The sequence below is a fragment of the Alternaria metachromatica genome (genome assembly GCF_023757995.1).
Source record: "Alternaria metachromatica strain BMP 0045 chromosome Unknown scaffold_48, whole genome shotgun sequence".
NCBI lineage: Eukaryota > Fungi > Ascomycota > Dothideomycetes > Pleosporales > Pleosporaceae > Alternaria > Alternaria metachromatica.
Window position 1 is genome coordinate 164,580 of NW_026055539.1, and position 14,902 is coordinate 179,481.

At 54.2% G+C, this 14,902-nt stretch overlaps 3 protein-coding genes across 3 annotated transcripts; 2 read left to right on the forward strand and 1 right to left on the reverse strand.

The window, feature by feature from the left end:
• Positions 1-1,322: 1,322 nt before the first annotated feature.
• On the forward strand, positions 1,323-4,155 carry J4E83_010655 (uncharacterized protein; the record flags this gene model as incomplete). The annotated part of the gene is made up of 2 exons (XM_049337536.1): positions 1,323-3,686; positions 3,862-4,155. 2 exons carry the CDS (start codon positions 1,323-1,325, stop codon positions 4,153-4,155), a joined length of 2,658 nt encoding a protein of 885 aa, XP_049183405.1.
• An 846-nt stretch (positions 4,156-5,001) lies between these two features.
• J4E83_010656 (uncharacterized protein) lies at positions 5,002-9,307 on the forward strand (the record flags this gene model as incomplete). Its single annotated transcript, XM_049337537.1, has 3 exons — positions 5,002-5,232; positions 5,371-9,004; positions 9,096-9,307. The coding sequence occupies 3 exons, from the start codon at positions 5,002-5,004 to the stop codon at positions 9,305-9,307; spliced, it is 4,077 nt and encodes a 1,358-aa protein (XP_049183406.1).
• A 1,328-nt stretch (positions 9,308-10,635) lies between these two features.
• On the reverse strand, positions 10,636-12,829 carry J4E83_010657 (uncharacterized protein; the record flags this gene model as incomplete). The annotated part of the gene is made up of 5 exons (XM_049337538.1): positions 10,636-10,705; positions 10,753-11,236; positions 11,285-11,807; positions 11,857-12,139; positions 12,189-12,829. 5 exons carry the CDS (start codon positions 12,827-12,829, stop codon positions 10,636-10,638), a joined length of 2,001 nt encoding a protein of 666 aa, XP_049183407.1.
• Between the last annotated feature and the right edge of the window lie 2,073 nt (positions 12,830-14,902).

The window sequence follows — 14,902 nt, forward strand, 5'->3', positions numbered from 1 at the left end:
CAAACCAACTACCCGTCTTACTCCTACAACTGCTACACCAATTGTCCTTTGGCGTGGGATCCTGAGTATCCTCTTGCGCAGGGGAATACTGCTTTGTAAGCTCTGCCATTCCATTCAGATACATACCCGGGTCAAGCCAAAAGCACCTGAGACAGCATCCATTCGCAGCCTTCCTTCCCAAGTTGAAAGCGCATTAACACGACGAACAGTTGTTGCGACGACCCTGGCATGGTGGTCGTGTGTCGACCAAACTGTACCTGTACCGATGTCGACGACGTCGCTACATCATCGCCACCGATTTCGTCACTAGCGCCTTCTACGTCACCAGCGAGCTCCGAGGTGGCCGACTCGACTACGATGCCTACAACTGATGTCCCGACGACTGGAACAGATACGGCTTTGCCGTCTAGTACTGGGCCGTCTGCGGGCTCCAGAGTAGGCGTAGGTGTAGGTGTGGTGCTGGGAGTAGCGGCGCTTTTGGGTTTGGGTCTTGCGTAGACGATCAATTAAATATTCATGAAGTTTTCGAAAAACCGTGCTCTAAATGTTCGTCTGGAGTAAAGTGGATATATTTGAGCGATGTTTCCGGATGTCACCTGGGTAGGTATGATTTGGTCACTGTTCTGGTAGTGGTAGCGGTTTCTGGATTCGGAGTGAGCATTGTGTGCATCGATTGGGGTGTAAGAGCTCAATTGGAATTAGGGATACCTGAGCAGGTTTGCTGTAATCCGGGACTATAATGTCACTCCATGTGGCTGACATCTGAACGCAACGGGACCTTACCCGTTTAGGACTAGGGATCTGGCTATCCAGCGTCACTACCACAATCTGTGGTATTTCGCATGATACAATAGATTCAAGTAAGGGAACAATGCATCTAGTGGACCTTGGCCTAATCCTTCTCGTGAACCTAGTGCTAGGTCCTCACATGCTGCTAGTGTCCACAACGCTGTGGATAGGGCGGCGCAGGATGGACAGGCTGGGAAAGGGCCTTTTGTCTTGTCGAGAAAATTTGCCTCAACAGCAGCTCGAAGCGCGCAGGCATGCAGGAATGATGCCTGAAAGTCTGATCTGCGGCTGCCGTTCTCCATGCGTGTAAACTTAGGTAGCTGTCTCCGGCCGCGCTAGGAAAGTTCCCTGTGGTCTGGGGAAGCAGCGATAACGGCGCAGCGAAATTTGTTGCTTCCGCGTCATATCTCGAGACCCGTTTGGTCCCTCACGGCTCCACCGTCTAGTCACCGCAGCAATTCGCGTTGGATTAAGTCGCCCAGGGCCCGAGCAGCGACTGCGACTGCTTCTGCTTCTTGGGAGCGACACTCACCATGCAGAGCTTTGTACGAGCCGGCCGTGTGGCTGCCCGATCCTCCTCCCGCGTCCTCGCCAGCCAGACGCCGCGAGCACTCCCGCGAGCCCTCGTCGCTAGCACGACTCCGAGCCGCCTATACACCACCTCCAAGGATGGAAGGAACTCGTCCATCTACGCCGCCTTCCTCAACCTGCTGGCCAGCTCCAGCTCCCGCCGCGAAGTCGACCAGTACCTCGGCCAGTTCCGCTCCGTCTCGCCGCACCAGTTCGCTGTCGTCAAGGTCGGAGGGGCCATCCTGACCGACCACCTCGAGGAGCTATGCTTCGCCCTCCAGCAGCTGCACGCCATCGGCCTGTACCCCATCATCGTCCATGGCGCCGGCCCGCAGATGAACCAGCTGCTGCTCGACTCGGGTGTCGAGCCCGACTTCATTGACGGCATACGCGTCACGGACAAGAAGACGCTGGGCATTGCGCGCAAGCTGTTCCTCGAGGCAAACATGGACCTGGTCATGACGCTGAAGAGGGATTGGGGCGTGCCCGCGCGGCCCATCACCGCGGGTGCTCTGCAGGCCGACTACCTGGACAAGGAGAAGTGGAAGTACGTCGGAAACATCACCACCGTCAACAAGAGGCAGATCATGGATGCGCTGGAGAACAAGGAACTGCCCATCCTGTGCTCTATGGGTGAGACGCTCGACGGCCAGATCCTCAACATCAACGCCGACGTAGCTGCCGCAGCTCTGGCACGCGAGTTCCAGCCCCTCAAGGTCATCTACCTCTCTGAGAAGGGCGGACTGTTCAACGCCGAGTCCAAGCTCATCCCCCACATCAACCTGGAGGGCGAGTACGACACCTACATGAAGCAATCGTGGGTTAGATACGGCACGAAGCTTAAGATAGTGGAGGCCAAGAAGCTCCTGGACGGTCTCCCGCGCACGTCGAGTGTAGCCATCACACACCCCTCGAACCTCGGAAAGGAGCTGTTCACCCATACCGGAAGCGGTACTCTTATCCGCAACGGCGGCAGTGTGAAGGAGACCAGCAAGTTCGAGGATTTGGACGTCCCTGCTCTGCAAGAGGCTATTACCAAGAGCAAAGCCGCGGACGCTGCCGATGCGGTCAACAGATATATCCAGAACCTCAAGACGCGACCATTTGAGGTCTTCCATGATGACTCCATGGGTGTCGTTGCCGTCGTTTACCCACCGACTGCCGACGGTGAGTTCGCGCAGCTTTCGCACTTCAGCATGACCAAGGATGCCTTCCTGAATAACCTGAACGACTTGGTCTTCCAGCGCATGAAGCAAAAGTACCCCAAGATGTACTGGATTGTAGACGACCAGTCGCAAAACTACGTCAAATGGCACCTGGAGAAGACGGATGGCTTCCTCCGCCGCGAGAAGGAAGTCTTCTGCTGGTGGGGCGCGGCTGAGTCTTCTGAGATCTTCTCGCTTCTCGAGAACTACCAGAAGCAGGGTCGCAGCATGCTCAAGGACAGCTTAGATGCTCAGTTCCGACGGGCGGCCGACTTTGTTGCCAGTTTGAAGCAGGGCCAGCAGACGCGGGGCTACGCGACCATTGCTGGCCAATCTGCAAGGCCTCAACTTAGACAGAACAGAACCCTTCCTGCGTCCACGCGGGGCTTCGCTACCACTGCATCGCGCTCGATGGATACCACTAACCCCAACCCACCATATGGTATCAAGCACAAGCACAGGGACTACCCTGCAAAGGTTGCACTGATTGGTGCGCGAGGCTACACAGGGCAAGCTCTTATCGAGCTGCTTAACAAGCACCCCAACATGGACCTGCGTCATGTATCATCACGTGAACTCAACGGCAAGAAGCTTGAAGGCTACACCAAGCGACAAATCACCTACGAGAACCTGTCACCTGAAGATGTGAAGAAGATGGCTGAGAACGGCGAGGTCGACTGCTGGGTCATGGCCCTCCCCAACGGCGTGTGCAAGCCCTTCGTCGATGCCATCAACGAGAGCGGCAAGGAAACTCTCATTGTCGATCTGAGTGCCGACTACCGTTTCGACGAGAGCTGGACCTACGGACTGCCAGAGACCGTTGACCGCGCTAAGATCTCCGATGCTACACGCATCGCCAACCCTGGATGCTACGCCACAGCTGCTCAACTCGGCATTGCGCCTCTACTTGAGTTCATCGGCGGTCAACCGACCGTCTTCGGTGTCTCAGGCTACTCCGGAGCCGGCACCAAGCCCAGCCCCAAGAACGACGTCAAGAACCTCGAAAACAACCTCATCCCCTACAGCTTGACAGACCACATCCACGAGAAGGAAATCTCACGGCAGCTAGGCACTGAGGTTGCTTTCATCCCTCACGTTGCAGTCTGGTTCCAGGGTATTCACGTAAGTTCCCCTATCGACGATCCATGAGGGCGATTACGATGATTATAACTACCACACTATCGGCTAGACTACGGTCAATGTTGTCGAATTGTTAACCATCTTTCGGGAATGATGCAATCGCCCTCCCTTCCCATCTAAAAGAAGTCTTGATCACGTTACTAACATTCCAAAACAGCACACCATCTCCATCCCCCTCAACCGCACAATGACATCCCGCGACATCCGCAACCTCTACCAGGACCGCTACGCCGGCGAGAAGCTCGTCAAGATCGTCGGCGAGTCCCCGCTCGTCAAGAACATCTCTGGCAAGCACGGCGTCGAAATCGGTGGTTTCGCCGTCCACAGCTCGGGCAAGCGTGTCGTCGTTAACGCTACGATTGATAACTTGCTCAAGGGCGCTGCGACGCAGTGCTTGCAGAACATGAATTTGGCGTTGGGGTATGGTGAGTATGATGGTATTCCGTACTAGGCGTATGGACGTCTTGAGGAATTGGAGTGGGCGGATGGGTGTTGGTGGGTTGGATTGGAGGATTGAGGGATTGGTGGATTTGGGGCATTGGTAGGAAAGAGGAACAAGCATCATGGTTTCTTAACATGGAAAATAAGGAACTATTGGCGCATTTCGTACGTTTGTGTGTATACGCTAGACAGGAACTTCTTTTTAAAGAGAGTTGAGAAGTTGTAGATATATCCAATTGCAAAGCGTGTGTTCAAAAAATGGCCCTCTTGCACTTTGTCACCCTTCCTTGTTTCCCGCTTCGCATCGATAGAGAACGAGCAACACATGTCCATCGGCACACTCCCTGAATTCCAAGGTTCCGACAACAGCGGACCTCGCCATGCTAGGCGACAAGCGACCTGACAGCTCACGTGCCTATAGCAGTCGCCGCCGAGCCGCGGGGTGGGGTTGGAGGGGCAAGAACGCGAACTACGGCCATCGGCGAGCTCCTGCACGCGGAGCCTCCACTGCCTATGCAACCTAGACCGCGTACGAAGATAAGGGACAAACACGTCGACGCTGATTCGTTCAAGTCAGTTTGTCCACCAACTAGAGTACTCAACTAACTCATGTAATACACGCTCCCGATGCTCCACGCCGCTGCAATCCCTCATACCGCCGCGCTTGCCATAACTAGTTTGCTTATTCCCCACAAGCCGACGGACAGGACCCTGAACAGCTAGAGGATCAAGCTTGTGATACCTACCGTGACATTCTTGCCTTCCCTCTCTCTTTCCCCCATTCCTCTCGCCTGTGTTTGTGTCTTCTGCGTCTCTCTTTCTTCTTTGATTACCGACAGCACCGCGGGTGGCAAACATGGCGCCTGGTCTCATATCCCCACAACCAGCCGTGTCGAGCGACGCGACCAAGTCGCTGAACGAAGTCACGGCCGATTACGATGATACGCTCCGGTTTTATCTGAATGGCACCAAGGTCGTGTTGGACAGTGCGGATCCTGAGGTTACGCTGTTGGAGTATTTGAGGGGGATTGGGTTGACGGGGACGAAGTTGGGGTGTGCGGAGGGTGGGTGTGGTGCTTGTACTGTGGTATGTTTGCCACTTTACTCTACCTCGTGGTTGTGGTGGAGGACTCTGGGTCCAAATCTAAAAGACAGTGCACTTTGGTTCTGGGACTATCGGAGAGATTGGTCAAGATATTAAGGGAGAAGACTAACAATTTGCTAGGTTGTATCGCAATTCAATCCCACAACGAACAAGATCTATCACGCCTCCGTAAACGCATGCCTCGCACCTCTCGTCAGCGTAGACGGCAAACACGTCATAACAGTAGAAGGAATTGGCAATGTAAAGCGGCCACACCCTGCACAGGAGAGGATAGCAAAGGGCAATGGCAGTCAATGCGGTTTCTGCACACCGGGCATCGTCATGTCATTATATGCCCTCCTTCGCAACAATGTTGGACCGAGCGAGCTCGAAGTTGAGGAAGCCTTTGATGGCAACCTCTGTCGATGTACTGGATACAGGCCAATATTAGACGCGGCGCAGAGCTTCAGCGTAAAATCGGGCTGCGCGAAAGCAAAGGCCAATGGTGGAGGCGGATGCTGTATGGACAAGGACGGTGCGAATGGCGGAGGTTGCGGCAAGAACATTGATGATGACCAACCGATTAAGCGATTCACACCACCTGGGTTCATCGAGTACAAGCCAGACACAGAGTTGATCTTTCCCCCGCAGCTACGGAAACACGAGTTTAAGCCGTTGGCGTTCGGTAACAAGAAGAAGAGGTGGTTCAGGCCAACGACTCTGCAACAGTTACTGGAGATCAAGGATGTGTATCCCTCAGCCAAACTCATTGGTGGCTCAACTGAGACGCAAATCGAGATCAAGTTCAAGGGCATGAATTACAACGCCTCAGTCTTTGTCGGCGACATTGCGGAATTACGGCAGTTCAAGCTCCACGATGATCATCTCGAAATCGGCGGAAACGTTGTGCTTACAGATTTGGAAGAGATTTGCAAAGACGCTCTCGAGCATTACGGACCGGTACGGGGCCAGCCATTTGCTACCATCCTCAAACAGATACGGTATTTCGCTGGACGACAAATTAGGAATGTAGGTACACCCGCTGGTAACCTGGCAACAGCGAGTCCTATCTCCGATCTGAATCCGGTATTTGTTGCGACGAATGCGACGCTCATAGCAAAGAGCCTCAAGGAGACGACGGAAATTCCCATGTCCACTTTCTTCAAGGGATATAGGCAGACTGCACTTCCTCCGGATGCCATCATCGCGGGGTTGAAGATCCCGGTTGCGAAAGAGAAGGGCGAGTACATCCGCGCGTACAAGCAGGCAAAGAGGAAAGATGACGACATTGCTATTGTGAATGCCGCTTTGAGGATATCACTGGACGATCAGCACACAGTCGAGAGTGTGGATCTGGTTTACGGTGGCATGGCACCTACGACAATTCACGCGCGCAAAGCAATGGACTTCCTCCAAGGGAAGAAGTTCTCTGATCTTCCAACACTGGAGGGCGTCATGGACAAGCTCGAAGAAGACTTCGATCTGCGGTTTGGTGTCCCAGGTGGTATGGCGACATACAGGAAGTCTCTCGCGCTCGGCTTCTTCTACAAGTTCTACCATGAGATCCTGGCTGAGCTGCACGCTGAGGAAGTTGAAGTCGACACACATGCAATCGGCGAGATTGAAAGAGATATCAGCTCGGGCAAGAAGGACGACAAGGCGGCTGAGGCTTACATCCAGAATGAAGTCGGGCAGTCGAAGAACCATGTCGCGGCTATGAAGCAGTGCACTGGAGAGGCGCAGTACACTGACGACATTCCCCTGCAGAGGAACGAGTTGTACGGCTGCTTGGTGCTCTCGACAAAGGCGCACGCCAAGCTACTCTCCGTCGATGCCGAACCCGCTCTAGAACTTCCTGGTGTTGTCACGTACGTCGACCACAAGGATCTTGCATCGCCAGAAGCCAACTGGTGGGGTGCGCCGTCCTGCGATGAGACATTCTTCGCTCTCGATGAAGTCTTCACTGCAGGTCAGCCAATCGGTATGATCTTGGCTGACACAGCGAAACATGCAGAGCAGGCCGCACGTGCTGTCAAGATCGAGTATGAAGAACTTCCAGCAATCTTCACGATAGAAGAGGCTATTGAGAAGGATAGTTACTTCAATCACTTCCGTCACATCCAGAAAGGAGACACCGAGAAGGCGTTTGCGGAGGCCGATCACGTCTTCACTGGCGTAGCGCGCATGGGCGGTCAAGAGCACTTCTACCTGGAGACTCAAGCATGTGTCGCTGTCCCTAAGCCTGAGGATGGCGAGATGGAGATCTTTAGCAGCACACAGAACCCGGCGGAGACGCAAGCATATGTGTCCAAGGTTGTCGGTGTCGCCGCCAACAAGATTGTCACCCGTGTCAAGCGCATGGGTGGTGGCTTTGGTGGTAAGGAGACGCGTTCAGTCCAGCTCGCTGGTATCGTGGCCTGCGCAGCGAACAAGGTTCGTCGACCTGTACGCTGCATGTTGAACCGAGACGAAGATATCATGACTTCTGGACAACGACATCCCTTCCTCGCTCGCTGGAAGGTCGCCGTCAACAAGGACGGTAAGCTGCAAGCCCTTGATGCAGACGTTTTCTGCAATGGTGGTTGGAGTCAGGATCTCTCTGGTGCCGTCGTGGAACGGTCCCTCTCCCACATCGACAACTGCTACTCGATACCCAACATCCATGTCCGCGGACGTGTCGCGAAGACAAACACCGTCTCCAACACCGCATTCCGAGGCTTCGGCGGACCACAGGGCATGTTCATCGCAGAAAGCTACATGGAAGAAGTCGCCGACCACCTCAACATCCCCGTGGAGAAGCTACGAGAAATCAACTTTTACTCGCCCTCCACAAACATGATCACGCACTTCAACCAAGAAATCAAAGACTGGTACGTCCCGCTCATGTACAAGCAAGTCCAAGAAGAATCCGCCTACGCCCAACGCCGCGCAGAAATCGAAGAGTTCAACAAAACACACAAGTGGAACAAACGCGGCCTCTCCATCATCCCCACCAAATTCGGCATCTCCTTCACCGCCCTCTTCCTCAACCAAGCCGGCGCCCTCGTCCACATCTACCACGACGGCAGCATCCTCGTCGCGCACGGCGGCACAGAAATGGGCCAAGGCCTACACACCAAGATGACGCAAATCGCGGCGGAAACCCTCGGCGTCCCCCTCGACTCCGTCTTCATCAGCGAAACCGCCACCAACACCGTCGCAAACAGTTCCTCGACCGCCGCCTCCGCCTCCTCGGACCTAAACGGCTACGCCATCCACAACGCCTGCGTGGAACTAAACGCCCGCCTCGCCCCCTTCCGCGAAAAACTAGGCAAAGACGCCTCCATGAAAGACCTCGCCCACGCCGCCTACTTCTCCCGCGTCAACCTCTCCGCACAGGGCTTCTACAAAACCCCCGATATAGGCTACGTCTGGGGCGCCAACACGGGCCAGATGTTCTTCTACTTCACCCAGGGCGTTGCTGCCGCTGAAGTCGAAATCGACACGCTCACTGGTGACTGGACGACTCGTCGCGCTGATATCAAAATGGATGTTGGCCGCAGTATTAATCCTGCGATTGACTACGGTCAGATTGAGGGCGCGTTTGTGCAGGGTCAGGGGCTTTTTACTACGGAGGAGTCACTGTGGTTGAGGGGCACGGGGGGTGTGGCGACGAAGGGGCCGGGGAATTATAAGATTCCGGGTTTCAGGGATGTGCCGCAGGTTATGAACGTCACGTTGCTTAAGGATGTTAACTGGGAGAATCTGAGGACTATTCAGAGGAGTAGGGGTGTTGGTAAGTCTTTTCCCGGTTTTTTTCCTGTTTCTTTCCTTACCCACCCGTCTTCCTTTATACCGTCACTGTTTACTGACTTTGATACCACTAGGCGAACCCCCTCTCTTCATGGGCAGCGCTGTCTTCTTCGCCATTCGCGACGCGTTGAAAGCTGCGCGCAAGCAATTTGGCGAGACGTCTCTTTTGTCGCTTACGTCGCCTGCGACGGTCGAGCGGATAAGGATTAGTTGTGCCGACCCCATTCTGAAGCGTGCTTGGGTGGAACCGAAGGAAGGGGAGAAGAGCTTCTTTATTAGTATTTAGGTATACCGGTGTGTTTGGGTGGGATGCTTGGGTGAATGGTAGGCGTTGTGAGAAAGGATCAATGGGATTTCGATGTGAACATGGTTGTTTGGTGCTGGCTATGTTGTGACGTTTGAGGACTGGACTGCGTGACATCGATTCTTGATGAGGATACATTGGAAGAACTTGAAGAACTGCACTGCCACCTCTCAAGCCAGACACCCGTGTATCCCTTGTTCAACAGCATTATCATGTCGTACCACACACGTCCACAAGCCTCACACATGCAAGAGAAGAAGTGTTGTTTGTTGAACTTGATTGAATAAACTCTCAGTATACACATCAGGGGGTATGTTATCTCCTGTCTACTCTTCCTCCCCTCTCATCTCCTACACCATTCATATGCCACCCTTCTACCAACAACAGCAGCAGCTTCTTCCACCACCGCCACCGCCACCGCAACCCCTTCTCCCACATCTACGTCCTCTCCCTCTGCTAAACATTAAAAACGCCCGGATATATCAATATAAAAAGACAAGATTTCCTCATTCATCATTCCATCCCCAGTAGTAGTCCTTTCCATATTTGCTCCCAAAATATCCAACAATATCAAAGAAAGAAAGATGAAGCAGCAGAAATAGAAGCCAAGCGATGCATTACAAGACAACAATTCAGATGATCGAAAGAAGGAAAAGAAGAAGTTGGGGTGATTGGAAGCTGTAAGGCGCCGCCCAGCAACTCCACTTTGACCAAGACCCTGGAAAGAAGATGAGGGAAGAAGACGGGAAACAACAGAAAGGCGGTCTTGAAAAGTCTTGATGTTGCAAGTATGCTTTGTACAGGCGATGCATGGAAGAACAGATGCCGTGATATACAGAGTTGCGCGCGCCGTTTATATGTGAGAAGGTTGGAAAAGATTCTTTGCCGACGAAGCCGCTGCTGAAAGGGGATCGTTCAATGGACAACTGGACGGGCGCAGTCGAAGCGAGCGACAGGCGGCTTGTGTATCGGCGCGACGGCGGTGCGTTGAAGTAGTGGCCCCTAGTTCCAGGAAACCGGACAGTCGCACGCAGGCCAGATAGCATCTTGGGTCCCCGAGTAAGGCGAAGGCGAAGGCATGTGAGATTCGAAATGTCGTAAACGCCCCCGGCTCCATGCAAATGCTAATGTGGCCTTCGAAAAGGTCGAAAAGAGGAAACGATGATCTATAATTAACGTGCTTTTTTGCGAGGGAACTCCAATCTTGAGGGGTATTCGTCGTACTGCCATGGCCACGTAAGGTAGTCGACACAAGGGAAGTGATGACAACAGAGACCGAAAGCCAGCAGTCTCTGGGAAGTTGCAGGTCACTAGGTCTCTACTTCTGCCTTGCAACCATCCATGAAGGAGTTCTTGGGCCAGTCGTACTTGCTGGATTTCCTGGTTCATGTTAGTACTATCATAACAGATGTGATGTATGGACTTACCAGTCAGTGATGTTAGGGTTCGCATAAGGCTCAGGGTGGTTCCTGATGTAGTCGGTAGTAGGGTAGCCCTCGGGATCGCAAGTCATGATCTGGTTGTCCTTTGGCTGGTAGATGCGAATGTAGTCTATCCGCATCTTGGCCGGGAGGTCATGCGCCTCGATGTCCTCAATGTTGATGGCTGCGAAACTGTTCGACATTCCGAAGTTGGCAATGATGGACATTGGCTCTTCCGGGATGACTCGCGTTCCAATGTTACCGTTGGCACGCGTCGCTGGTGCGGACATGGTCCAGGTCTTGTCCTCTCCGACATACCAGGTGATGAAACCTTCGTCGCCGGTCTTGTACTCGAATGAGTATGTCTGATACTGCTTGCCGTTGTACCAGTCATTGTTCAAGTTGGTCAACCCAGAGATAGCTTGCTGGAAGGGACCACCCTTGTAAGCGTTCATCGTGGTAATCGAGGTATCGTAGAGTTCCATGTATTCTGCCAAACATTAGTTGAATCCGATCAAACGGAAGTGAGAGAATTTACCATAGTCAGGCATGTACCATGTGTCGAACGGTGCTGCTTGGAAGGACTGAGACACGACACCAATGGCGTTGGACTCTCCAGGACCGAGGAAATGAACTGAACCTTCCAAAGCATCGATTTCCGGAGCACTGCGGGATTTGCCGGGGCTGGGATGGTCTTGGCCGTCGCAGGTGCAAGCGGGTAGCTTCATACCAGGCAAGTAGCTGAGACCGTCGTATGAACTCTGGTTTGGCGTGATACCAATGTCGCACTTGTCGTGGTAACTGTACGGCCAAAGACCCTCAGTCGAGGCGAGGTAACCGGGGCGAGCCAAGTTGCCCATGGTCCAGAAACCGGGCCAGAAACCACTCGTGTTACCACGACCAGGCAGCGAAATGCTGGCCTCCAAGTGTCCACCCTTGTAGCAGAGCTTGTTCCACGACTGAATCATACCAGAGCGGTAATCGAGGCCGTGGCTCTTCTCTTTGGTGAATTTCAGGACAAGAACGCCGTCTTCGGTGTAGGCTTGATCTGGGTCGTACCACTGGAACATGTCAGCGCTGCAATTTGAAGATGGCTATTTCGAAACTTACCTCCAAATCCATAGTAGCACCGTACCAAATATCAACAGCTTGGAAGAATGGGTCATCTCCGTCGTAGAAGGTGCGACCGGGAGTGTTGAACTCGTCTGAGAAGACCAAGACCTGCTCCTCGCCGTTGTAAGATGTTCGCGTCATGGCCTCCTTGGGCGTATCGGGGTCGATGAGGCCCTTTCGTAGGTTGTTCAGTAGCGGCTCGCTTTGCTTGCCTTCTATGCACAGGGGATTGTCTGTGCATGGACCTCGTTCTGGTGCCGTGAGATCCTCGACGAAGGTGCTGCGATGCGTTAGTGAAGTCGAAGATCGTCGGAATCGCAAATACGTACAGAACAGGGTAACCGATGAAAAGCATGAGAAGACCGAGCGCGAGAATAGCCAAACCACCCAGGTTGACTATACCTCTCCGGGTGAAGACATCGCAGTCTCTCTTATCCTTCTCGTTCGGGTCGGGATTGTGCAGGTAGTCGTCCTTCTCCACGTCTTCTGGGAAGAGCAACAGTCCAGCCGATGGGTGGATGTTGAACTTCTCAGAGACAGTCTGGGTGTTGAGATCTTCTTCGCTGCCAGCCCGCGACGGCGCTCTCGAGTCGTCGAAAGGCGAAGCAAAAGGCCCTCCCGTCATGTCTGAGCTCCAACTTGTCCGCCGCGAGGAAAAGCCAGAGGGCGATTGCATGGGCGATTCGTCTCGGTAGGAGCGCTGCGTCCGGATCTTCTGCGGCGGGAGCAACATCTCGGCGGACTCTGCGATGGACGCATTGCTGTATACATCGGGCGCGCCGGGCGATCGGATGCCTTGACTTGGGGCGGTGCCAGGGCGGATTGGCTGGGTTAACGAGCGCGCCGAGTTGGTTCGTGCCGTGTTGGGGCGCACAGCAGGCATCGAGTTGTCGTCGGTCCTGGGCTCGTGGGAGCCAGAGTTGAGGCGGAGATGGGGCGGCCCGTCTCCCCTCGGCGATTGCGGCATCATGGTGCGAGAGAGCGTATGCGGTGAGGGTTGGCGATAATTCCTGGCTAGCTGCTATTCGGATAGCAGAGCGAAGTGAGTGTGATGAATCGGCGTAGGCGGTATGCAGGTGGAAAACGAGTGTTGCGGTAACCTATGGCACGCGGGTGGGCAAATTCCTAACAGGGGCTATGCTGCAGCTAGTGGTGTCAGGTAAAGCACGCGGGAAGCCGAATATCCTCCACTCGTGATGCGATGCTGCTCGGTATCGCTGCTGGGCGTCGAGGAGCAGGAAGGAGGGCGGCGTGAGGGAAATGGGGGAGGTCGAGGTTCAAGGGGAGGTGAATCGATGGCTCCTGGCCCAAACGGGGGCGCCCAGGATAAGGGACTTGGCAGGGCAGGCGCTGGTCAACGGCAGCAGGCGCGAATGACGGATGACGCAGGACGCACTGGGCTGGAAGGTGCAGATTAGAATGGCGATGGTAATGATGCGGGAAATAATGCAACAAAGAGAGGCACTGATATGTTGTGGGATAGTGACAGGAACACAACAAGCGACGGCGCCGTGGTCAGAGAGTGGCAAGCAGCGGTGGGTGGTGGGAGAGGTTAGGGCTTTGTTCCTGAGTCGGGCCCACACGGACTCCAGGGAGGGCGAAGATCTCGAAGCTCGACTAAGGAGCGGCCAATCGTCGCTGCCACGGCGCTTGCATGCGGCGAAGATTCAAAGGCCCGCTTACGCACACCAGCGGGAGAGCCTTGCTAAATTTACCAAGCCCGTTTCAACACTTTTCCACTGCCTCTCCTATGGTGGAGCCTGTCAAAAAGTACCCAAATTGCCATGTCATGCGTGAAGCCCGTCGTGCTGCTGTCTGTCTGTCTGCCTGTCACCCAAACTTTGACGCCTTCAACCAAGCCGTCATTCCCCTCAACACCCCCTCACCTGCAGCCTCTCCACGGTACACACGATTGTCTCTATAGAAACCGCCTGCATGCTGCATCGCAACCGCTAGCTCTGCATATCCCGCGCCTCAACACCGTATTCCAAGAATCCAAACGCGCATCCGCGTCTTTGCACGCGCAATCGATAGCCTAAGATCATCGTCTCTACCATTACGCGTCGGCCCATATATTATAACCGCAATCCCCCATCCTCGCAAGCGGCTTTTGCTACCGCACTTGTACCAAGGTACCAGTTACAAGAACGTGCCTCGTGCTCACGACCGTTGAGAAACGTACATGTAACTTCACGATCTTATCTCGTGTTGACCAGGTCGCCCACCGTATCGCTGCCGAAGATAGCGTGGCGATCTGACACCATCCTTTTTGATCCTTCCCACGTCCCTCACCTTCTTTTCGGATCCCCGAGACATGCAATGGCCAATGCTCTAACCCATCCGTTTCGTCTCTACCGTTCCCTATCGTCGTCTGCATCTTAATCAACCCGCTCCACGCCGGTCTGTCCAGCTTGCCGTCGTCCTAGGCTTCCCGACACGTATCGGTCGGCTTCCAATCTGGTTGAGACTGCTGGATCCCATTGCCCGGGGCCAAGCGCTCCCTAGGGTACACCCGAAATGAAGCTCGGAGGCGCAGCTGACCGCCCGGTTCTGGAACTTTGCAACGTCCGGCCGAGGCATAGCCGGATTGGGCGAACTAGTGTGTTTGAACAGCCAATCAAACTATATATCGATACCGTATTGCAAGGCTGCGGTCTTGACGTACACGAGGCTGAACTATCTATATGTCGTGCAAGCTGAAGTCGAGCAACGAGCTCGCTGGACGTATCTTGCCATACGGGCGGTTCGAAGCACGCCGCGCGACTCATGCGTGTCGTATGGGCTTCACCATTGCCGCGTGCATACACGCACAGGCATCATGCGACCATGCACACATGTTTTCTTATCCAAACATGTACGATAATTGAAGGGGAGGTTGGAGAAAACAAGTCCACACTGAAGCCCAAAGCTATGACAACCGTACAGTATGTAGAGATGCACGTAGCGCAGATCTACCAGCAGATTACATCTACTAATCGAATTTCTGACGTCGCATCAGTAACCTGCACGCTCCACCATCTTGTCAGTGAGACCCGTTGACTGT